This window comes from Alligator mississippiensis, chromosome 2, assembly GCF_030867095.1.
Source record: "Alligator mississippiensis isolate rAllMis1 chromosome 2, rAllMis1, whole genome shotgun sequence".
Classification (NCBI taxonomy): Eukaryota; Metazoa; Chordata; order Crocodylia; family Alligatoridae; genus Alligator; species Alligator mississippiensis.
In genome coordinates, this window is record NC_081825.1 from 277,544,992 (window position 1) to 277,571,255 (window position 26,264).

The window sequence follows — 26,264 nt, forward strand, 5'->3', positions numbered from 1 at the left end:
GTGTGCGCGCGCGTGTGTGTATTTGACTAATTTGGTGGCTGAAGGAACCCAGCCCGATTGAAACTGAGTCCTGCAAGATAGCTCCACTGGGGGTAAGAACTTGCAGAAGGGAGAGATACAGCTCCATATAGTAATACAAGCAGCACAGAAACCAAGGAAGATTCAAGGAGCCCACCCCAACACGTTAAGTACTCAAGAAAATAAATGTAAGCACATTTGAATATCAAGTTTAATACTGAAATACAGATAATATATAAATGATGAAATATATTACAGAGAAGGCATAATAAGCACATTATTGAAAATGCTAAATTTCTTATTCACCTAACAAAATAATCGTCTTCTCAATTTTGCAAACAAATTTATCCTAAATACTCTATGTTCTAGGCCTTAAAATGCCTCTAACAAGTGGCTAGCCTGGGCAATAGGGAATTGAGCTTCACACCTGGGGTTCAAAAACAAAGTTTTTAAGACACACTATGTTTGCAGACTAACAATTCAGCAAGAAGTGTAGTTCTAGACTGAAGAGAAAAATTCTAAGGTGGTCCTGGGTTTTTGTACTCCGTTACCTGTCCCAATTTCCAAGCTTACTTAGAACATGGAAATGGCCCTAATAGGTTATATCTTAACTTATAATAATATGTCTGTTTTTATCTCTTATTTCTATTAAGCCTTGGTTGTAAATCAGGTATAACAAGCATAAAACTACTAAATGGGCTCTAAGTATCTTTGAGTCATCTTTTTCCAACCTATCTTTCTGACGCCTTTTAAAGTCTCTTTGTCTATGGCATCCTCTTGCCTGCTTATCTTTTGCTTCTTCTTTTACCTGCTATGGCCAACTGGATGTAAGCTAATGCCTAGGCTATGTCCCCATCAAGCAGCAAAGGGCCTATTTAAGTTTACAAGGAACAGGTCAATGAGCAGCTTGTGAGGGCTGCTTCACATTCAGGGGGATCTGCAATGATCCCTCCAATCTCCAGTCCCTGGACTTGCTGCAGCAGCAGCAGAGGGCTGAGAACAAAGCAGAGATTACAGACCCTCCACACACTGCTCCTTGCTTGGGCCTCCTCATGGGGGGCTGTGGCTGGCTTTAAGGGCAATGGCATAGGCTGTGCACCAGCATACCAGGGTTGCTCAATAGGGCTGTGTGAAGCTTCAGGCGCTGATTAGTTTTGGAGGAGATTTGGCTTAATTGGGTAGCCAAATCTCCACATCTGAATCTAATCGGGAGACCAATAAAAAGGTCCAAATTGAGTAGAAGCCTCTGAATCGGTTCAGAAAAGATTTGGAGAAAGATTCGGAGATTCGACGATTCGGGCAGTCCCCGCTCGCTGCTGCAGAGAGCTGGACCTGGGCTCCGTGCGGGCAAGTAGGGAGGGGGCTGAGGGCTGGGGGGGACCCTGGTAGGCTTCAAAATTGCTTTAAAATTGTATATATCAATAAAACATTGTGTTCAACTAATACATATATACAGTAGTATTTCATTTTAATTGTGGAAAAACAGAGATTTTTAGTTTTTAATCAGAGAATTTGTGATTTTTAGACACAGAAAACCAGGATTCAAGTTACAAAGCAAAACAGAATTAACCAGTCAGTTAATGGGTGGAGTTTGTCTTTGGAGGAGGTCATTGGGTGGTGGGGAGAAGGCTAGATTGGTATGGGAGAGACTGGAACAAGGAGAAACCAATGTGTGTGTCACCAAGGATAATTCATTATTCTATAGTCCTGCCCTTTGCTGTGAGCTTTCCCAATTTTTTATTTCACGTTAATCATTGTTTCATTAGGGTAAAAGAGTTTGCATACTGAGCAAATCCTCTTTGGCATTTAACTAAAAGGAGTACCTTGATTTATGCAGAAGTGGGATCCACAATTTTGCCCACGAAGAGGATGCTGTGGGTATTTTTCTCAACAATTACCATTAGAAATGGCTTGTTGAATTTGATGATAGGAGGAGGAACATAAGAAAAACAACTCCCGAATACCAATAGAAGAGCGGTTGCTGCTGCAGCCTCGGTGCCTTTCTCATCAACATCCACCACAGCCTTGTGAAGAGCCTACGCAGAAATGAAGCAAAGATCACAGCAAATGCATCAGGCTGAGCTGCAAAATTCAGATGTCTGCCACCCTCATACCACAGAGAAATCCTCCTGATTCTGTATTGTCTCACCATCATAAAAATAGGTCAAGCTATACTTTCTTTTCCAGTTCTGCTGTTTGTTAGCTGCTCCTTTTGCAGAGTTTTTGAACCCAAGTTAAAATGATTGCTCCGGTATGGAAACATTTACTCAGCTGAACATCAACTTAGGTATGGAAATAGTTTTCAGTGAAGCATTGAGTGCACTGTCAAGACGCTTAGGAAGACATGATTTTATGAATCTGAAAAAGATTCATAAAATTTTTGCTTCAATCTTAAACTGAACAGCCCTAGGCCCTTAGCTATTAGTAAAGATTCTAGTTTCCTTTTAACTGGAGAGAAATGTGTGTTGTGTTATATGTTATGATGCATCACATCATCTGTACCCCTTTTTCAAAATCCACCCATGGAGCCATAGATCTCTTCTGTGAATTGGCCAGTCACTAGAGCTGTCTTGCATCAGTTCCCCATTTGTACAATGAAAATAATCCCTACCTGAGGAGGGCGGTGTGAGCATAAATGTAACAGCAGATTGTAAGGTGCTCAAGTACTGCAATAATGGGTTCACAAATGTACCAACAGTACAGCGAGGTTCTATATTTAAAAGTTCATGATTTTATCTTAGATACTAGTGAAAATACATTTTCTTCCTCTTTTTGTTCTGTGCACTTCAGGTCAGACTTTATTCCTATGGGAACAGTATATCAAGCATATTATGATTTGCAACCATCATGACTTTATTGCTATCAGCAAGATATTTCTTCTGTGGAAACAAGAATTGGGTTATAAGGGCATGTCCTTTAGTAAAGCATGTCTTGCCTGCTCCGCATGCTACACTGTAAAACATATATAACATAGGCTGCTGTCAAGTGGTGCTGGGCATGGACCAAGAAGAAAAGCTTAGAAAACTAACATATTTCTGCTTGATGAACACATACTTCATTGGGTAGCTTGTACTTAATGGTTTTGTGATAGACTGTAGCATTCCCTAGCGTGATCCAGGGGATGCTTACAAAGATGAAACCTGGGAAGAGACAAGCATCCACCAAGTTGGCAAAACTTACTTTTGAGACCTTGAGATCAGCTCTCCCGGTGACTCCTGACAGATCAGCACAGTCAGAGAATACATCCATCACACCCATGTTCTTCAACAGGGCTGTCATCTCATAGGTGCCAGAGATAGAGAATTTTGGAAGGTACAAATGAATTTGTCTGTTTAAAAAGAAATACAAAATGCCCAGAGATTATCACCAGGGCACTAGGTACTTAAATAGGCTTTATTTTTATACACCTGTTTCACTGAAGTTACCAAGTATTGACAATTTTGATCTACTGTTGCCCGGATACAAAAGGTGTATATTTTTGTATTAACTGTGCTACTGGAGGCACTAAAAAGTTCCACTCCTCTCAGATGTATTTTCATTAGCTACATATGACCAATTAGCTGTTTCTGGAAAACAACTGAAAGGACTGTTTAATTTATCATGGAGAATAACTTAGTGAGGGGTCTAGTCTATATTTAAGAAAAATGGACATGACCATAGCACCAGTTAAAGGTTTACCTTTGCTCCAGTGCTTGTTCCCATTTCTCCACAGTTTCTTTCAACAGAGCTTCTTCTACCTGCTTCATTTTTCCCTCATCTGGCAGAATAAATAATGCAGCTGCATTTCCTTTGTAGGGCATTTCAACTACCCAATAAGACAGGATGTCATCACGGTAAACACCACAGACTTTTTCTCCATGCATCATTTTTACTTTGACAGGTGTTTTGCTGTTCACAAAAAAATCGTCTTCCTTGGTGTCCTCTTTCTTGAAAGGACTTTTCCAATTGGCTTATGACAATAAGAGAGAGAATATGATTGAATGAACTGGGAAAGGAATTATTAATGTTTTATCAGACCAGTTTAAATGTAACATGCCTGGTTGGAGTCTGAAGTCAATCACTAGTGCTTTTCTGTCTTCAGATATTTGTCCTCTGAAGCATTTCTGATGCTTTGATATGTTGTATAAAGTGTTAGCAACCTTAATGAGCTGGAATGCGGGCTTTCCATTTGCTGTGGAAAAACATGGCTTTTCTCATTTGAAGGAGGGTTTTAACTGGGCCTGGGACCGGTGGAACAGAAATGTTTCCATGACTTTCTGCCCACTTCATACAATTAAAGACAAGGCCCAATGGTTCAGTTCCAAGGGCTGTAGTGAATATGGTCTGGTCTGGTGGTTAGAGCACTATACTCAGCAGTCAGAGAGTGATGTGGGTTTAAGCCCTTTTGGGGTGGGCTCCCTTAAACCTGGATTGCCTGCCTCCTTGGGGAATACATTCCTCACTCAACTATTGGAACTGAAGTTTGGATGAGTCCTACTCATTTTTCAAGTCTAATAGTTGGGTCCAGACCCATGCACCTTCTTCGCTAGTTTGGAGGCTATGACACACATTCAGTAACTGCATGGATGCTTATGTGTCCACACTGCATGGAGAATGGCACTTACGCAGTTGGAAAATTGCCTGAACATGCAAACATCTATTCACTGGGCACTGCACAACTCCACATGCAAAAAATATCTCTACTACTAAGAACGTGTGTAAAATTGTGGCTATCTTTATCTTTTTAGCTTCCTACATATGCAATAAAATTAAGAAGACCTGCACCTTTGGTTCCACTTAATTTCATAGTAATATGACGTATTAGACAGTGTTCCTGATGAGCCATGTTTCATCAGGTAACTGTCTAACACTACATGCTTAGATAAATAAATATGGATTAGAAGTAACATAGTGAAAGATTTAGCGTAATTAAAGAAGTAAGTATCTGTAGGTTCAGCACTCTCAGTGGCATTAAAATGGTTTACCATGCAGCTTCGTTAGTGAGAGGCTCTTTATTTAGATCATACTCCTATATTCCTACCTTCTATGTGTAGAAGGTATGCACCTCTGTAACACAACTTACCTTTAAAGAAAATATAGTTGACCAGAACCATTAAAACATCTGGATCCAGATCCTTCACTAAACTGGCAATTTTCCCCGCAGTTTTCTTCTCTATGTAATCATTGATCTGCTTCTCAGCCTTAGGAGGATTCTGGAAGTTACTCAAAAAAGCTTCCGACGCATAAAAGCTTTTGACATCCTCCAAAAACTTTGGGAGTACGTTCAGCCCATCTTTTATAAACAGGGCATTTCCCATGCTCAGCTGGACCCCACTGTCTGGTTGGTTTAGCATGTGAAGTAGATGCCGGAAACCATCGTGGATCTCTTTCTCCTCAATCTCTGTCAGGTTAAAAGCAAAGGCTTCCAGAGTTTGCCTCAGTGTGGTGTTCTTGGCACCTAGCATGAGCATTGCAAAGGCAGTGGAGATGCTCACAGGAGAGAAGCAAACATTCTTGCCGTCTTCCTGTGATGCAGCCTGCCTGTAGAACCTGAATGCAAAGTCAGCATTGCTTGGGGCTATCTTGTGACAGGCCATGTTTTTACCTGTGGCACTGCCTTCAGCTTGGGATTGCTGCTGTGGGGAACTTATTTCTTTCTGACTGTCCTGGTCTTCTTCGTAGTGGGGCACTTGGTGACAATGGACACAAAGTGCAGAGGTAACAAACACTAATAGATGGTGGCTTTCTTCTGTTTTTGATTTATTCTGTTAAAAGAACATAAAGGCAATGATTAGATCTACGGAGTTCACTTGTGAAAACTGTTTTGCTCTTTTTATAGATTCTGAGCATCAATATTCTTGTTTGAGATATTAAGTTGTATTGCTACTGATGCATGTAGAAATGCTTCTTCCTTAGGCCTCTTTGCAACTTGCTTCCATGCTGTCTCAATAGCTACTCAAGTTCATAAGTCTCCAAAGAAGTGGAGACTTAAGGAATGGGAAGGGGATCTGTGTGGGAATAGTGGATGTCAGAAAAGGACAGGAGAGCAGCAGACAAAGAGTTGGTAGCTGAATGCAGATCATGTAGGGCAGCATTTCTCAACCTGTGGGTTGCGACCCAAAAGTGGGTCACAAGAATGTATGAAAGTATTGTGAACAAACTTTGAAAATGGATTCTCCTTTGAAGGAGAAAAAGACGGGAAACAGTGGCTTTTCCCTTGCAGGCTAGCAGAGTTCCAGCCTGCAGGGGCTGCTTGGGGCCCCCCATTTCCCACACATCCCTCACATCCCTTCCTCTACCCCACACACTGGGGGCAGAGGCCTGGGGGCGGGGGACAGTGGCTCGGGAGTGAGGGGCGCTGGGTTGGGACTGGCCGGCGATGTTCACAAATGGGTCCTGCTACAAAAAAGGTTGAGAACCACTGCTGTAAGCCCTTATTTGAGAATTTTTCATTGGCCAATCCTATTTGACTTCTGTGGCACCAAATGCTTCTTAAGCAGTTCCTAAACACCTCAATCCTTTAATGTGATCCTGTTTAGTTCCACTTATATGCAAAATATTCCAATAAGACATTGAGATTCCTTATCTTCCTCTTGTTCAGCTCCATTTTAACCTGAAACTCTTCTCCACAATTCCCTACATGCCTAGACTTCACCTACCGTCTTGCTTTGAAACAATCCTTTGTGGCCAATGAGCACACAGATGCTTAAATGAATTTCCTATCCCATTTGGGAATAGGGCACTTGGCTTGCAAGTAGGAGGTGTAGGTTTAAATGCCACCATGATGAGGTGCACCTAGAAACCAAAACTATCATTTTTAAAGTAAGCCCCTTTTGTAGGGCAAAAGTGGGGTGGCTCTTCTCTTAAGTCAGTGAGGTGTCCTCACCACATAACCTGAATCTGAATAAGGTGCCTCACCCTGCCTCTCCTCTTTGGGACTTGAAGCAACTGTGACCCAAATAAAGCTTGTGAGGACACCAGTCATTTTACCTGAAGGGAGGACAAAAGAGGTAGGTTGCATGTTTCCTTGGTACTGGCTCATGCTAAACGGAGTCACTAGACTGTCCTTTGGAGAAAATGGGAGCCCTAGGGGCCTTGGAGAAGGAATACTGTTGGCTTTCCTGAGGGAGGCATCTAAGCCTGCAGGAAACAGAATTAAATTGAATGTGTACTAGAGACAAAATGAAATTTGCTGCTGTACTAATTTCCTATCCCAATCTTTGAGGACTTTATTTTGATGAGGTTTATAAATAATCACATATTTCAAGATGCTTTTCTTCCTAAGACCACAGCTAGAAAAACAAACCACAGCTATGAAGCAGTTATGCTAAGATTGCTGTTATCCACCCAATCTGATCTCACTGTTTCTTCTTTCTTTTCAATATATGTACCTGTACTAATGTGCCATGCTTCAGAGACGCATGCTGGGAGAATGGGAGAGGTATGTGGCACATCTCCCTTGGAGATGTATACCCATGGCTGTTGCTTCTGGGCTGTGTCATTTGGAGAGAATGGGAGCCCTAGAGGACTTAGAGAGGGTATATGTAAAAATGTGAGAGGCAAGAATTATTGTGGGCAATATCTTTTAGTGCACTAACTGTGCCATTGGGAAGGATGCAGGCAAGCTTCTGGGTATCAAATACCTGTCCTCAGGTCTCTGAAGAAAAGTAGGCACGACATAGGTTATATAGCAGATATAACAACAAAAGCCTGCACAAAACTCCATGTTCTGCATCTTCTCTTAACTGAATCTTATGTTACCAAAAGGCACCCATTTTCTGTAAATACATCTTTGTGATGCTATTTAATGCCTTTAATCCTGTCTTTAAACTTCTTTGGAAGACACAGCCTCTTCTTAATAAGACCAAGTATCTCAGATATGTACAAGCCCCCAACTGAATGTTTTCCTCTATGTAGCACCAGAATTTTTTTCTGTTGTCAGGGTTTACACTCTCCAAACATTGAGATGGTTTCTCCGTATATGCCTTCTCCATTTTAATCTTTTGAAGACACTTTAGACTTTCATTTTCACATGCTCCTTACATCTGTATTTCAGTTCCTGTTGTTACATTTACTGTGCCCTAGTATCTGCTGTTGGTAACATAAATGCTATGTTCTTTTAATTAGCTTGTATTGTAAATTTTTAAGCTACTTTTTGAGCTGCGCTTAAAAACCACTCTTTCTCCTCAGCTGATTCCCTTTCTGCACTTACTATATATACATTGTACTTTCCTGATGTCTCCGTGCAGTTTTACATAGTGGTTCAGTTTATTACAGTTTCTACATATATGTCCAAATGCTGTGCACTTCCTATGATTGTGCCGGCTGTTGTATTACTGATCTAACTTCCTATGTGACTGTCCTTAGTTTTTGTGGACTTTTCTTTTGCTGGTTTAATGATAGGATTTACAATTATTTCTTTTGTGCCTTCCGTTAAGTTCTGCTTGCGATTCTGCTAATTCTGCAGCTTGGCATATACATATTACCCTGTGCAGTGTCAAGTTCCTCTGTCTCTGTAATCACTCATGGACTTGTTTATTATAATCCCCCAGGACTACCTGGTCTTTAATGAGAGTCTCTGAGCATTCTGTGTTCATGGGACTGACTGTTTAGTTTCCGGTCCGTGAGAAACTCTTCCATTGCTTCCCCCCTTCATTTATGTTTGCATCCTGAACTTGCATGTCTCATAAATAAATACCTTTTATGGTAGGAACACAGTGATTTTCCAAAATTATGATTAAATTGGGAGTGAGGGGTGGGGGCAGGGCACCCACATAACACTGGCCCTCCAACAATCATATACCCCCTCTCTCCCAGCCTTGTCCTTCTTCACCCCACCCTCCCTCAGGCTTTTTTGAAACTGGAAATACAGTAACCCTGTTAAACACCCCCAGAGCTTCATTTGTTGCAGCTACTAAGAGTAGAGCAATTTTTTACCTCTGCTCCCTCTAACTTCTCCTCCTCCCCACACTGCTTTTTGAAAATGTAAATATAGTAACCCTATTATACACCCCTGGTGCTTCTTTCCTTGCAGCTATTAAGAGCAGAGCAATCTTTTTCTCTTCCTCTAATTCATCTGCCCCTGTGCCATTCACATACAGCTGCTTAGCTTACTGTTTGAACCTTTGCCAGGCATATTCAGCACTTTCCTGAAATATCAAGGAGGGAGGGGGAGCTCGCAGGCTCTGCAGCTTCTATTTCTGTCTTACCTCAGTCACTGTGTCTTCCAGCACGCTGAGCTGTCCGTTTCTGGTATTAATGAGGCTTGAGGCCTGCAAACAACTTTCTGTTATGTACAAGGACTCAGGCAGAGTACTTCTGACAGTCAAGGGGTAGCAGTCTTAGTACCGCCCCTATCATGAGCCCCTATCAGGGCTGATCACGAGCCCTGTTGCTGTTTTGTCACAACCGGAAGTTTCTGCTAGTTGTGCTCAGACTGTTTCTTGCAGTGCCATACTTCCAGCACACTCTGTATTTGTAGGAAGGCTTACTGTATGATACCCCCACAGCTTCTTACTGTTTGACTAGCTCTTTGATGTAGAGTACTTTTCATGGCATCTTTCCCCGCAAGAAGATACTGACATTTGTCACTGCAAGAAATGCCATATTCAGTTAGGATAAAGAGGTTACTATAACAAACGTATTAGGAGAAAGCAAAAGAAGACAGTCCAGAGTTCTGCCTAAGGGCTGACTCCTATTTTCTGCTTGTTGTGTGTGTGTCTGTGCATGCCTGTGCACACACCAGTGGAGTAAGAGTAGATAGACAGGCTGGCCAAGTTGCCTGCATACCTGGAAATTACTACAGTTAGCTCTAAGTTGCAGACTCCAGCTGGTTCGGGGATGGGATATACAGAGATTACTGTAACAACCTGCAGATTCCTTCAGGTTGGAACAGAAGTTACAGTGGGGATGAAACAATTCCTACAGCTGTCCCTTCACCCAGAGGGAAGGGGAAGCTGTACTGAAATTCTTATCCTATTTTTACAAGAGTCAGTAAAATAAAAATAAATCTGCTATTTCATACCCTCTTCATTCACAATCTACTTGATAGACAACAGGAACCTTGACACCATTTTTAGCCAGGTAACGTCTCTATTCTGATACTAGAATCTTTATGTTTTAAAAATAGCTGATCTGTGAATGTAGCACAGATATGTTACTCTGTATGATGAATGCATAAATGTATTTGCTGTGTTTTGGTAATAATTTATGCTCATCTTCAAGGACTAACTGGCAATGAAATATGGCCTTTTCCTCCCAGCCCTGCCAGAGGGGGCCCCAGCTGCCAGGGCTATAGGGCCAGGGACCCCCATCTGCCCCCTGCAGCAGTGCCCAAGCCCTGGCTGCTGCCTGTGGGAGGTGGCAGCTGCTGCAGTGGAGCAGAGTGGAGGTCGGAGCCTGATTCCTGTCCCCCATGGGGAGCGCAGTTGGAGCAGAGCCACTGTGAATCCACTGCAAGTTGTATAGAGCATTGTCTTACGCTGTCTAGAGCCATTGCTATTTACTTGCAGAGAAATCCTCTGGTCAACGGTTCTGATTACAAACTTACTTTGGAAACCTTCTGCTTAGGCTTCCCAGTGATTCCAGACAAATCTCCATGGTCACTGAATACATCGGTCACGCCCAGGCGTTTGAAGATCTCACTTAGGTCATAGGTGCCTGAAACAGACACTCTTGGAACGTGCAGAATGACTCTTCTGTTGAATACAACACAAAGTGATGGGAACGTATTGCAGTCAGACAACGCCCAAGCATGCCCACAAGAACGTGATGGCTGAAAAAGCTCTCGTGACTCCTCAGGAATCACTTAATTTAGGTGAATTTTCTTGCAGCAAATCCAGCCCCAACTAACTGTCTCTAAAGAACCTTCTCAGCTGGACCTTTCTTGAGAGATGTGAGGCTGACTTGGGAGGGCCCTACCAGAGATCCCCTTTATAGTAAGGAACATGTTTTAGTGCAAATTCCCTTCAGAGCAGGGCACTGAGAAGCCTGGTGGTCCTGGAGCTGCTGAGCCTGGGATGCAGGGATTTTCGATGCTGAAATTGTCTTCTCCCTTCCCCTTGGCCAGCCACATAAATGAGGCCACTTCTACCACTGGCCTGAACGTAGTCTCTTTGGAGCGGCTCCAGGATCACGAAGGGAAAAGTATAGCCTCCTATTCCCTGCTTATCTGCTCAGCCTCTACATTTGCTAAACAAGTGATGGTAACTTCTGTATTTTCTTCGTTTCGAACAATACGATGGATGAAGGACTAAGCATTGATGGAAGAAATGAATCTTTTCCTAATTCATCTCCAATTCCCTCTGTGCTGAGGTACAGTTATGGAATTCCTTCCCTTCCAAAACATCATTTCTGTTCGATGGGGAGTATATTATTTCCAGTCTATCACACTTCATGGCAGTGAAACAAAGAAAATTGATATGGTAGAACCCCTTTGGCCATCTTTTCTGTTTCTGCTGTATTAGTCTGTGACAATGCAGGTTAATGCTCACTGAACTCTTAATACAATCCAGGTGAAATACTGTTAACTCCACTACATGCTAGGGGAGACTCTTGAATGGATCAATATTTCTCATTTAGATAAAGTAATATGCCATGACCACAGGCAACTGGTAGGGGAGTACCGGGGGGCACATGCCCCCCCAGAGAGTCCTTCTCGAAAGTGCTGGGGGGCCCGTTGATGCACCCCAACTCAGCACAGCTCAGGATGGGGCCAGGCGCAGAGCAGATGTCCCTGGCCAAATTGTACGGCTGTACTCTGCTTCTCTACCCAGCCCCACCCTCCCTGACAGCGCTCTGGAGCCCAGAGCATCAGACAGCGCTCCACACAACCTGAACACTGCCCTGCGTCCCTCCCCTGTGAGGCCCTTCCCTCCCCCTCCCTACCTGTAAAGAGTTTGCTCTGATCCCCCAGCAGAGGTGCTGTTCCTGCTGGTGGGAGAAAGGTAAGCCTGGGCATCTTGTGGGGGGGGGAGGAGGGAAAGGGTGGGGTAGTGGAGTGCTGTGTCCCCCTCCCACCAGCATGGCCCTTAATTTATTGTCACAGAAGTATAGGGGTGGACATGGGGCTGTTGACCCGCCCCCTGGCCTGCCCACAAAATTGTGCCCGCCCCAGGCTCAGGAGGCACTAATCACCCATGGCCATGACATTCAGGTTGCATTTTCCTTTGCTTAGTGAAATACCTGTCAATCTTAGTTACAGTCCATTATGACCTTTGTCTTGCAACTAGTGAAATCAGTTGCAAAACTTGCCCTGACTTTAATGGTGCAGGATTGAATACTGTGACACTAAGCAATTCCCATCTCTGCTTGGTGATAACCACCTTCTTAATGTTATCTACTGGCTTTTCAAGGTCCTGGCCCCTTCTTGCTCAGAACAAAAGATTCTTGGATGTGGGCAAAACATGTTGAAATAAGCAACATGATAAAAGGCGAGCCAGTCAAATCTGGGCCCGGCCTGATAAATAAATTCCCATGAAAATCTTCATACACAAAGTCTATCGACTTTAGTCATCCTCTGGATACATTGTATATAGATATACATTTCCCCTCAAACTAATCTTTACAATCACTATATTTTTTCTGGTTTCTCTGATTTTCCTGGGTTTGCCCATCTATTTCTTGCAGAACTAAGAACTAAACTCTGTTTTGCTATAGATGCAGTCTCAACACTGCATTCTGGCTCACTGGTAACCCCCAGCGTCAAACAATGTGTTGCCAGTAACATACTACTGTACTGAACTCTGACTCTCACCAGCTCACTAGACCTTGCTACACACTGAGGTGCCAGCTGTGCTCCCTCATCAGCACAGACTGTGTCATCATTGGTCCAAACCACATAAATATAACATCCAGGATCTGTTCACTTGCTTCTCTACCAAGATCACATATACCATCACCTTCTTACATTGCCCCTCTACTGTCTGTTTTGGCTAGACACAACAATCCCCATGTAAAAGAATGAAAGGACAACAATTTAATAACCATTTTCAGAAATGCACAAAAATCCAGAACCCTTTAACTTTCCTGGAGATCCTATCACTGAACTTAGTAAATAAAAAAAACTTTAAAAAAGATCTTGATTGCAATATTGCAGAAGAGATAGTATTACACATGCTAGCTTTTAACTGCTGCTGTTTATTCCTATGTCCCGCAGTATGTTAACTGCTTTGTTTATACATATTGACCTTTTCAATCCACTTTTTGCCTCTCTCAGAGGTGCCCCCCCAAGTCCTTTTCCTTTGTATTTACATTTCTCTATATTGTATATCCTTTCTTTCTGCAAGAACATTCATAGCATCTGAGGAAGCAGGATGTTGCCTAAGAGAGCTCATACTTCTCCAAGCTATTTAGTGTCTAAGGTTATCACCTTGTCCTACCTTCTGCTATACTGTAAGGGACTGTTGCGTTATTTATTCCCCTATCTCACAATGACCCAGGGAAGTCAGGAATTACTCCACTGATATAAAGGGAGTGCCATCAGTGTAAAATTTCTATGATATCAGAATCATATCTACTCTGTCTTTTACTCAGTTGTGTGACAGAAAAAGGTGCAACCAACTCTTCCAAGTCAGAAAAGCTTTACAGGTATCAGTGTCTTCTATCTTACTGCCTTTATGAAGTAGATAAATATCATAAACTCCATTTTAAAGTAGTTATTCTGTCAGTGTCAATATTAGAGCTCAAGATCAATTAGAAGACGCCTCTCAGAAATTATGTGAGTACAGCAATAATTTATCATGATGGTTATGGGAGAAGGACTTCACCATTTCTCATCTGTTCTCTGACAACTGCTCATATGCACACTCTTACCTCACAGTAAGGAAAAACTAAACTGTCCCTAGTTACCCCTATTTCCAGAGAGCTATATTACAGTATTTTTATGGTATCATTAATAATACTTTTGTCCCAAATGTGTATTCCTGTATAAACAATAGGAGATTAGGAGATCAAAGCAGAAGCTAACAATTATGTTTCTTTTAGTGCTGCTTCCCATTTAAAAACTGTGGGGGGGGGGGGGGTTGTTTTTTTTTTTTACAAGAACATCTTCCACCTGCTTCATTTATCCTGGGGCAGGATAAATAGTGCTACAGCATCTCCACTGTAAGGAATTTGGACCACTTTACAAGACAGCACCTTATCATTGTGAATTTTATACCAATTATATTGAGTCATCATAATCACTTTAATCGTTGTATTGTCACCCACAAAAAAAATCATCTTCCCCGTGTCAGTCAAATATTAAAGGTCTTTCCCAGTAGGCTGATGATCAAAAGAAAAAAATGCCATGCATTATTTTGTGAAAGAGACTGTATTATTATAATCCAGAATGACTCAGATATAATAATGCCACATTTGGAAACTTATGAGCACTCAAAAGTATATTTTCCTAATGGGATTTGTTTCCTATCCTGTTTGCTATTTTCTTTCAATAATGTAATAGCCATATCTGGGCTGGAAGTTTCATGGATTGTTTGAAGTCTTGATAGCTGTAAGAAGGGAATTAAAGAATCCTGAGATTTTCATTCTGATTTAAAAAAAATAAAAGTAACTTGATTACTTAAGATGTGCTCCAAGAGGTATGCATGTACACTTTAATTAGATTGACTCCAAGAGCCACTGTAATTAAAGCGCCTGGAGCGTCACATGTATGAGAGTCTACATGCTGAAAAATGGTGTTGGAGGCCCTTTAACTAAAGCTCATTGAGCAAGCTTCAGTTAAAGTACCCCCCACCACAATCTTTAGCATGGGGAGGCAGATACACATGGTGCTGGAGTCTGCTGGAGCGTGGTAATTAAAATGCTCGGTAAAATTTGCAGTTATTACAGTGTGTCGGAGTAGTCTTGATGCATGTGTACAGGTGCCCAATTTTTCTGTTCTTTGTAAAGGAAGCTGTACATCTGATTGCTCCTTTTTTGATAATGTTGCTTCACCAAGGAAAATTTTATGTAGAAGAGCATTCCAGTATTTAGGGCTTGATCCAAACACCATTAAAATTAATGGATCATGCTTCTAATGGTCAAGTGATGTCTCCTTCTTAATGACATCTCATCTGAGATTTTCCTGATGTTTTATTTGCTTTCTGTCTGGGATTTCAGGTGAATAAGAATAAGGAGCATATAGCTCCCATTTAGATGGCATGGGAAAGGTACAAGTTCTTAAAAAATAGACTCTATAGATTTCATAGATTTCATAGACATTAGGGCTGGAAGGGACCTCGGAAGATCATCGAGTTCAGCCCCCTGCCCATAGGGCAGGAAGTCAGCTGGGGTCATAGGATCCCAGCAAGATAAGCATCCAGTTTGCTCTTGAAGGTGTTCAATGTAGGCGCTTGAACTACCTCCAGTGGCAGGCTGTTCCAGACCTTGGGAGCTCGGACAGTAAAGAAATTCTTCCTTATGTCCAGCCTGAAACGGTCTTGTAGTAGTTTATGACCGTTTCAGGATGGACATAAGGAAGAATTTCTTTACTGTCCGAGCCCCCAAGGTATATAGTATATTATGGATTCAAATGAAATTAAACAAAATTGTAAAAATAAATAATACAATGTAACAACTGCAAATCTCAGTATCCCGCTAGATGTGTGTCACAGGGTGGGGTCCCCAGGGATGACCGTGATACCCCTAGGGCTCCTTGATGATGCCAATCCTGCCCAATGGGCACCCTTTCTTGCCTGCCATGTCTTGCTGGTAATTTTAATAAATCAGGAGGCTGCCCTTGAGTTTGTATTCTGGACATGGTCTTGATGAACCCCACTGAATCCTGTCGGTTCTTAGACCCCTCTGGTCCTGGTTCAAAATGGATGCCTCAGGGGACACCCTCAGCCTTATGGACTAGATGCGTGGCTCCAAAACCACCTTTTTACCATGCCTCAAGCCTCACAGATGGTATTTAAACATTGCTCTCCTGGGGCCTTGCCACTGCTCAGCCTCTTGTCCTCACCAGGCTTTTTACAGTCCCATCTCCGTGCCCCACACTGGTGCTGGGCTCTTCGCAGCTCTGTCTCCATGCCCCACACTGGTACTGGGGTCTGCTCACCCCCTTGTCACTGCGTCCTTCTCTGGCACTGGGGTTCCCACACCATGGTGGGCTCCCAATGAGGCCTCCTCCTTCCCCAATAGCCTCAGCCCAATCCACTGGTATTTATAAACAGCAACTTAAACATGAGCCCTTGGGCTATAACATAATATAAGCGGTTCAGGGTGTGCTCTGTCCCTTTAAAAAAGTCAAACTTCCCCCAGCACTAAGTGCTTTCTAGGCTAGGGTACCTGTTGAGCTCCTGGAGCCCCATTAGCCCAGTATGCAGCATATCAGGCAGTCCCTGGGCAATTTTTCCCTGGAGACTCCTTCCCCTTAGCTGCTGCTAGAGAACTAAGCCTCTAGTCCCAGGCCTGGGGTTTATATATGCCCAGGGCCCTGCCTCTTCCAGTCAGCTGACCAGGTGCAGGTGCAGGCTAATGTACTCCTTAGTCTGTTGCCATAGTAACCTGCACCTGTGGGCTTCTGTCTGGCTTTTGGGGCCCTCTCCCTATACAATTTCTGCTCTTAGAGGAGCAGGCACGTTAGTGCCCTGCAACAATGTGAATGATAGGCTGAGCTTCCTTTTTCACAAGCAACATTATCAGAAGGCTGACATAATGATTATTCTCCATTTTTATGCTCTTATAATTATTATTTAAAATAATTTTATTGCTTGATTCTTGTCAGCATTCATTAAGAAATCCTTTTACATTAACTATGTTTTGCTATTGATTTCTGGCTAATATTCATACAATGTGGCTGCATCTACATATCACCCTATGATGACATAGTAATCATGCGGGCCTACATGTAATCACCAGCTACGTTACCAAACCAGCATATTTCCCCAGTATAGTATGCTGCTACAGCAAAGTAGCAGTGAAATTTAACCATGTGCCATGTGCACAGTGCAGTAACCTCCCATACTGTACCAAGTGTTAGTAATTCCAAAAGGAAAAACCAGCAGTCCTTGACTTATGACTTTTCGAGTTATGATAAATGGCACTTACGACCTTTATAAATTTACACTGTTTTGAGGTTCTGATGTGGGTCTTGATTTTACAGCGTTCAACACAGCTGCGCCCAGCTGGTAAGTCCATTGTGGTAGAAGGGGAGAGGGGAGGGAAGGGATGTTTGGGGGCAGATCAATGCCCCTGCAGTGAGGGAGGGATTGGGGCCTGGGTCTGGGACAGGGGCTGGGGCAAAGGCTGCTCAGCCAGGATGGGGGGGGGGCACAGGGAAGGGGAGGAGTGGCTCCTACTTCTGTGGGCCACTGGTCTGGGAGGGCATGCAGGGGCCTATGCATTGGATCTGTGCAGGGCAGCTGGGGCCAGGGCTGTACTCTAGACTGGTGGCAGGGGTTATGGGTGGGCTACAGTGAATTTTTGGGTGGCTGCAGCCCCAGCATAGCCCCTGGTCTGCTGCCCACCCTGCCCTGATCCAGGGGCAACACCCCCCCCCGCCGTGTCCTGCCACTGCTGCCGCTTGCCTGGGCAAGGTGGTGGGAGGCGGGCACAGGACAAAGCTGTTGCTCATCCAGGAGGTGCAGGGAGGCCGGGGCAGCTCCTGCTGCTGTGTGCTGCTTGTCCAGAGGCAGTGTAGTGGCTCCACCCATGACCGCCCTGCCACAGCTGGGCAAGTGGAGGGAGGGCATAGCCCCTGCTCCCAGCGCCTTCCATTTCCTGCCCAGAGTGCAGCCCGGTGCAGCCACAGCTTGACCTGCTCTGCGCAGATCCAGGGGCACATGCCTCCCCCCATGCCCTCCTGGACTGGCGGTGGGAGCCGGCAGATGAGTAGCCAGACAAGCAGCTCCTGGACTGGCAGTACATAGTGGTGGGAGCTTCCCCCCATTCCCTGCACCCCCATGCCTCCTGTCTCAGCTGGACAGCGCTTGCCCCAGCCCCAGCCCCAATCCCTCCCTTGCTGTGGAGGCGTTGATCTGCCTCCCCATGCCCCTTTCCTCCCCCCCCGCCCCCTCCAAAACTGACTTACTAGCTGGACACAGCTGTGTTGAGCATCGTAAAGGAACCAATCCCCCATTTATAACATGTTTCCTATGGGAAAATTGGTTCTGAGTTACAACGTTTCAACTTAAGATGCAGTTTTAAGGAAACAATTGTGTCATAAATCTGAGGACTGCCTATACTAAAGCACAGTGCCATAGCAGCAGCATCAATATGGCGATGTGGAGACGGGCCCTGTATACCCCAGAACTAGACCATATTATATTTGTTGTTCATAGCAACTTATACAAAATGTGAAATATATAAGTTTATTACCACACAGGAACAAATCATCTCATTCCTAAATCCATTTTTCATATAAATATTTGCTCAATGTCTTGAAAATGAGAATAAATTATTTCTTTATTCATGTTTTTGAAAAGAAAGAAAGAAAGTTCACATCGTATAGCATCAATTTCTCCATAAATAAATTAGCTGTTAACAAGATTTTTCTCACATGATTTCTAGACTTTTTGTTTATTCTGTAGGTGTAAGAACTTGAAAAATCTTTAAAAAGAACAGCCAACTACATTTCAGAATACTTTCTGAAAGAATTTCACAGTCCAGTCTTAGAAACCAAGGCACTATATAGTAATGACCTAGCTTCTTAAAAATATTTCAGCTATCTAAGTTTCATTGAGTTAGGAGTCTAAAATATCTTTGAGGATCTGAACTTCATTATTTATTCTTCTGCTTATTTTGATTCTGCCATAAATATATTGTAGAATATTTTTCTTTTCAAACCCTGGCACATAAAGCTATTCCCCCAAATCCATATTTAGGCATTGACTACAGAACACTAGATTTTAGATGTGTTGATCCATTACAGTATTTGGATCAAGGACCTTGACTAACTGAACAAATTTCCCATGGGTTTTCCTCTCGATGTATTGATCTCTCAGCTTCTGAGGAATTCTGGAAGTTAGTAAAAGAGCTTTCTTCTTCATATAAGCTTTTAATGTCATCTAAAAACTTCTGGATTGGTTTCAGTTCCTCATCAACAAAGACCACATTTCCCATATTCAACTGAATCTTGCTGTCAGGATGGTTTGGCATGTGGAGGATCTCCTTCTCCTCAAGCCCTGTCAGGTTAAAGGCGTGACCTTCCAGAATCTGAGCCAGTGTGGTTGAGCTAGACCCCAGGGCAAGCATTGTAATAGCAGTGGAGATGCTCACAGGTGAGAAGAAAACATTCTTGCCAGCTGCCTTTGATGCAGCTTGCCTATAGAATCTGAATGCAAAGTCGGCATTTCTAGGGGCGATCTTGTGACAGGGCATGGCCTTAATTTCATGGTCTTCAACCGGGGGAGAAGGCTCTTGGGTCTCAATGTCTTTCTGATCATCATCATGGTGTTCAGGTTGGTGACTGCAGTGGACAACAGCATGTAGTGCAATAATTAACAAACACAGATAGATGGTGGGTTTCTTCTTTCTTTAGAACTATTCTGTGGAGACAGCAAAGTAGTCATTGTATCTAGAGAGGAGTGTAATGATCACCGGTGGTCCTTTCCCATTGTTACGTGACATTTATCAGATTCATGATTATTTTTCAGTGGCAGGAGGTTCCAGTAGTCCCTCACTGGGGGGGCCGAGACCCTGGCCTCCACCACGTGAACTCTTTCCATTGCCAGGTCATGATCCAGCTGATGGGGGAAGCGCAGCTGAAAGCTGAGGGGTGCCTGGTAATTCCTTATCAGGGGGCCCTGGTGAGGATTTTCTATACACTGGGGGATCTGTGGTACTTTCACTGCCATGCCCTGGGGCACTCGCATCATGAGTGCCCCATGGCCAGGTGGGGAGGGCATCTGTGGGTCCCACTGGAAAAAGAGGTGCCCCTACTACCAGTGTCTCACCCCCCTCAGGCTCCTCTGGCACCCTAGCCACAACTACGAGCTCACCCATGAGCTCAAGGGAACTTGCCTCCCAACCAAGTCTAGTGCAGTCCCAGGGAGGGCACTAGCAACTGGGGAAAGAGCACAGGGCCACCCTGTCCCTAGTCATATCCCTGTTGTGGCTGCCCCACCCCCCCAACCCTCACCTTCTCTTGCTGGAGCCTGTCCACGTGAGGACCACCCCATGGTTGAGTGGGTCCAGGTCCCCTTGGGGCATAAAGGAAAGAGGAAGGCCCAGGTACAGCTGGAGCCCTCTGATGAGGAGGACTCCTCTCCCACTCCCAAGACCACCACATGGGGGTGGGGAAGGAGCGGCTCAGCCTCCAGGGGCCTCCCCAGCTGTGCCTGCCACCCCACCCCCCGGGAAAGATCAAATGGGTGATCCACACGGAGGAGGTTTCAGGGCTGCTAGATAGTCCCAAACAGGAGCCATGGGGGAAGCCCTTCATTCTGCTGACCAAGGCCTATCCGCTGAAACCATGGGCACCAAGGCTGAGGCCTGCCCAAAGGATCTAGGGGATACAGAGGACCTGGGGCTCACCCCAGTTAATTCTGAGAGAGGAGATCCCCTTTCCCAGGACCCCGAGGCAGACGCCAGAGCCACCCTGGTGCCTGGTAGGTCTCTTCTCTCCCCCTTCCAGGAAAACCTCACCTGCAGCCTGCCCCATAGTCCTGCACAAGAGGAAGTCATGGTAGGGTCCCCTAATCAATGGGCTGATCTCATCAGGGACCTTGCACAGACCTCCCAGGGCTCCAGCTCTACCTAACCATTTTGTGAAGGAGCCCCACCCCCACCCTTATCCCCACCCCTGTCCCAGGGGGCTGCAGAGCTCTCCCAATCACAACCAGAGTTCAGGGTCTTAGCGGACCGGGGGGTTCAGATGGTGGCAGAAGAGCCCTCTGAGCTCCAGAACCAGGAGGAGGATGCCCAAGTACCAGAAAGCTCCATGGATCCTGCTGACCTCCCAGTCCCAGTGGTCCCCAGGGATGGGCTACTTGCATTTCTTGACCATGACTACACCCGTCGGTCCACCAGCAAGGGACAGCTCGCCTTGGACTGCTGGGGAGATTTTGACAGGTTCCTCATTACTGCAAGGGCACTGGCAGGGGAAGGCAAGGGGCCCAAAAAATGCAATGTCCAGATCTATAGGCATGTCCACAGTTTCATAGCTGCCCTCTATGCATATGGGTGGGCATTACATGAACCAGCGGGCTCCACACCAGGCATTGAGATGCATGAGGCCCCTGCTGAACCATCTATTCCAGCCCTCCAGCCATGAAGTTGTTTAAGATCATGACCCTCATAGAATCATAGAAGTAGGGTTGGAAGGGACCTTGTAGATCTTCAAGTCTGACCCCCTGCCTGGGCAGGAGGAAAACTGGGCTCAAATGACCCCAGCCAGGTAGGCATCGAGCCGCTTCTTAAAGACCCCCAGGGTAGGAGCCAGCACCACTTCCCTTGGAAGTTGGTTCCAGATCCTAGCCTCCCTAACTGTGAAGTAGTTCTTGCAGATGTCCAATCTAAACCTATTCTCCAACAACTTGTGGCCGTTATTCCGTGTTATCCTGGGGGGCGCTAGGGGAAACAAGGTCTCCCCCAAACCCTTCTGGTCCCCCCTAGTGAGTTTATAGACGGTCACCAGGTCCCCACTCAGCCTTCTCTTGTGAAGGCTGAACAGGTTCAGGTCCCGTAGCCTCTCATTGTAGGGTCTGCCCAGCTGTCCCCGGATCATGCAGATGGCCCTCCTCTGGACCCTCTCAATGTTGTCCACATCCCTCTTGAAGTGGAGTGCCCAGAACTGGACACAGTACTCCAGTTGTGGCCTGACCAGTGTTGCATAGAGGGGGAGGATCACCTCCTTGGCCCTACTTGAGATGCACCTGTGGATGCACGATAAGGTCCGGTTAGCCCTGCCGACCGTGACCTTGCATTGTTGGCCCATGTTCATCTTGGAGTCAATGATGACTCCTGTCAGAACCAAGTAGTTGTATGCCTATGGCACAGTGGAACATTCCTTTGGTTTGATACATATGGCACAGGGAGAAACTAGGTCACAGCGAGGAAAATAGGTCACAGTGGAAAATTCCGCTGAGACAGAACCCAAGGACTATATGCTAGGTCATGGAAAAGTACAGCTTTAGAAAAAGTTCCCGCCAACTGTATGCAGACCTGCACATCACTATTGGCTTCTTCCAAATTATTCATATTTAGTGACTGGTGATTGGCCTTCTAGCTGTATAAAAGGTAAATCAGTTTCCGCCCACAGCGGAGAACTCCGCATATCTCTCTAGCTTAGCACGTTGGAGCACTCCGCATACACCTCGGAGAAGGAGAACTCAGAGAGCGAACTCAGAGAGCTCGAACTCCGTACATATCTCAGAGTAAAACTGGCGGACTGATCACCCACCAGCAACTCCCCGTCACACGACCCTCCTGACGTACCCCGACCCCAGTACCGCAGTAAGCCGATTACAGGAACTTCGTCGGTCCTCTCGCGTGTTTAAGAGAGTCTTTGTAACTCGTTTGTAACTGCAATCAAGCCAGTCATCTCTGCCTGCGCCCATACATCAGTGGCATAAGTAAACAATCTATTTGTTACCAATATGCATCCGTGCCTAATTCCGCTCCGTCTGTCAAAAAGTACCCACCTGCCGTTTCGGGCTACTGGCCATAGCCCCGGCCTACCACTCGACCGCCACATGGCATCACGAACAGGATCAGGGGAAGACGCGATGGAGTCGGAACTAGTTAAATACTGCCCATGGCGCAGGGGGAAGTGCCTGACGTCCGACTCGGATGATTTATGGGCGCACATTGCCTATCATCAGGCAAGCAGGAGGAGTTCAGCCCCGGTCGCGGGTTACTTCTCCCTCAGAGGAGAGGGAGTCGGAAAGGAGTGGGCCGCCCAACTGGGCCCAAGCTCTTTCGGGTGTGTTATGAGCAGAAAAGGGATCATGTACAGACCACGGGACGAACTAGAAACACCCGTACGAGAGGGCAGGGAAGGGACAACCCCCGACAAGTTCCACTGTCCAGTCCCAACACCCCAGTTGCGCAGCCAAGAACTGCTCGCTCAGCTTCATAAAAGCTTAGAAGCGGAGGGCCACACCACAATAAGCGTGTTATTTCAAAAGGTAGCAGGGTTGTTGAGAGAAAACGCCAACCCAGAAATGCAATTACAAACAGCGAGCGTGGAGTCACTGGAGCAGGCAGCGGGGGGCTCTGAGCCAATGCTCGAAAATGGCGCCACCACCAGAAAATGGCGCCGAGAAAAAAATGAGCTGCCCGGAGGACCCGGAAAAGAAGGACGGAGCCACAGAAGAACAGGCGGGACTCCACCCAGCAAGCCCGCCCCCTGAGGTGACGTTGCTCCCAATGGCCCCACCTCCGTACCACGGGGAGGGGGCAACGAGCGGGAATTTATATCCAACCCTCCCACCAGATAGAGTAACAACTTCAGCAGCCGCTCACCCTGTAGCGATAACCAAGCAAGTAACCAACCCGCAGGGTGCAACCACCACCACCTATCACACCCGCACTTGGACTGAGCTACAGGAATTATGTAAAGAATCAAAAGTAAAACCCACCGAGACACTAGTCATTTGGCTGGGTCATCTCGTAGTGGAGTATGGATCAGAACTGTTGGATTTGGAGGAGGCCAGGTTCCTAACTCGTTAGGCCTCGTGGAGTGGAGGACATGCTACTGATTTAGAACTGGTAGCGAACAACAACGACTGGAACATTCCACTCCCATCCCTGGTTGCAGGACAGATCAAAAATAAATCTCACACGTGGCACGACGGCAGGTCGGGAAAAGCCACAGCAGAACAACTCCTACTAGCCATAATAGGGGTATCCTATTGTTCTTGGAACCCGAAGTTACATCAGTTGGGGTTGACGCAAGCCCAGCAAAGAAGCAACTGGCCTCACCGGTTCCTACGAAACCCTGGGACAGTCCCAGCCACCCTCGATGCCATCGAAGCATGTGTGGAGGTTTACGGAGGAGAGGATGCCATCACCCTTCACCTCCTCCTTAACCCAGTAGTTACGCAGTCAGCTGGGAATATTTTAAGTCAAATTCCACGGTTGCAAGCCCTTATGAAATCAGCAACCGCAAACTCAGCCGTCGCCCTAAGCCATCTTACTGCGTACCCAGTCGAATATCGAGGGCCAAGATATCATCAATTCGACTCACAAAAGGAATTGAGACTGCCACCCCAGAGGACGCCAGAGGAAAGAGCCATGTTTGGGTTCCTCCTAAACCACTCCGCGCTTACCAAGCAACGGCTACGTGTCCTAGGAGATGCGGGACAACGACAACTGGCACATATACTAGGCTACCAACCTCGACCGATCCCGCCAACCGGTCCGGGCCCCGGAGGCACCCACGCCTAACAGCGCACTCTGGATAACACCGCAGCCTGACCCAACAAGCAACTACTCGAAGGGGGCATCTACAATCTATTCCAACCACTACGACGTTATGCTCGTAGATGTATAAAAGACAATTTTATTGTTTTAGTTTTCTTTGCTTTTAGCAGGCCCAGAACCTGAGACGCGCGGCGACAAGGGACCCGGCCCAGAGGGAGAGAGAGAAATGCCACCGCAGGCACCGAGGCCCAATGTGTGGCATTACCATGACACCTACCGAAGTAACCTTGTTATCACTCTAGGCCAAAGCCATAACTAACGGCTCATCTTATGGTTCCTTTTTTTTCTGTTAATGATCTTGTACATACTTGTTTTGTTTTGTTTTGAAGCCTGTTCAAAACTTTACACAGTGAAGCCAAGCCATAATGTTTTGAGTGGAAAGGATAACTCACTTAGCGGAGCAGTCCAAGTTGTTTGACATGCTGGCTGTAACCAGCTTATGCCAGCTCTGAATTATAGAAAGAGAACAGCATTGATAATCTGAAGGTTTGGGGGATGTCGCAGAAAGGTCGGGTGTAGACAGAAGAAATGAGAGAGAGAAAAGAGAGGAATTTTGCCTTTTTTAGTTTGGTTTCAGAATTAAGTCTTGTTCTTAACTGGAACACGAGAGAGTACAAGAGGCAAATGTGAAGGATGTCGTAGGTGGATGGAGGGCAGGAAGTGTTTGATGTAGGAGAAGCAGGTGGTGATACATGAAAAGAAATGAAGAAAGGCCGCTGATGGCGGCACGGAAAATCAGTGTTCTAAGAGCTACAATTTAACTCAAGTATAATAAGAGCATAATGAGGTTACTCCACAATTATAGCAACCCTCCGTATAGGGGGCATTAATCTAATACCCCACTCTCAGTTACCTTAGAAAATCGAATTAGAGAAAATTACATAAAGTTAAGGGTAACAATTTGCTGCGTTTGGGTTAATTCAATTGTCAACATTTTAATTACCTTGTGTTTACCATTAATAGTAATAGCTATTGTTGTATGTATAGGTTGTTGTATTTTACAGTTTGTCAAAAGGCGATTCAATAAGCTGTCTGCTTATGTATACACTCACCATCTGAGTCCTGTGGTAATGACGAGTTCCTGGACGAAAATTATCTATAACTTGAACTCTTAATCTATTGTGTTATAGCCAAGGGGGCACAAAAATCGCCACCGACACGAGCAGGGTCTCAGGTATTAGAGAGGGATGACTATCGAACCTCTTCAATTGGTTTGGATGGGACGCATCCTCATAGCTCTTAACTTTCTGGCCCATTACCTTGATAATGCCTTTTGTTTGCATTAGTATTTGTGTATGTGTTGGTTGTTGTTTTGTACAGTACCTTAAGAACAAACTTGTTTCGTTATCAGTTTTTGTATATACTCGTTTACCATTTGAGAATCCTGAACAAGACGATGACGACGTAATCGGCTTATAAGTAGAATAGTTCCAACTGTGCCATCGGCAAGGGGGCATGTCAGAACCAAGTAGTTGTATGCCTATGGCACAGTGGAACATTCCTTTGGTTTGATACATATGGCACAGGGAGAAACTAGGTCACAGCGAGGAAAATAGGTCACAGTGGAAAATTCCGCTGAGACAGAACCCAAGGACTATATGCTAGGTCATGGAAAAGTACAGCTTTAGAAAAAGTTCCCGCCAACTGTATGCAGACCTGCACATCACTATTGGCTTCTTCCAAATTATTCATATTTAGTGACTGGTGATTGGCCTTCTAGCTATATAAGAGGTAAATCAGTTTCTGCCCAAAGCGGAGAACTCCTTACATTGAGAGCACAGGGAGAACTCCGTATACACCTTGGAGTTGGAGAACTCCGCACATTTCTCGGAGTTTGGAGCACTCTGTATACACCTCGGAGTGAACCTGGTGGACTGATCACCCACCAGCGACTCCCCGTCACACGACCCTCCTGACAT

The 26,264-nt window shown here is 45.3% G+C and overlaps 1 protein-coding gene across 1 annotated transcript; it reads right to left on the reverse strand.

The window, feature by feature from the left end:
• Window positions 1-211: 211 nt before the first annotated feature.
• LOC102567291 (alpha-1-antitrypsin) lies at window positions 212-26,264 on the reverse strand. The gene is made up of 6 exons (XM_059721351.1): window positions 26,114-26,264; window positions 9,207-9,337; window positions 5,081-5,762; window positions 3,697-3,967; window positions 3,199-3,346; window positions 212-2,054 (listed from the first exon to the last, which is right to left on the reverse strand). The coding sequence occupies exons 1-6, from the start codon at window positions 26,262-26,264 to the stop codon at window positions 1,848-1,850; spliced, it is 1,590 nt and encodes a 529-aa protein (XP_059577334.1). The 3' UTR covers window positions 212-1,847.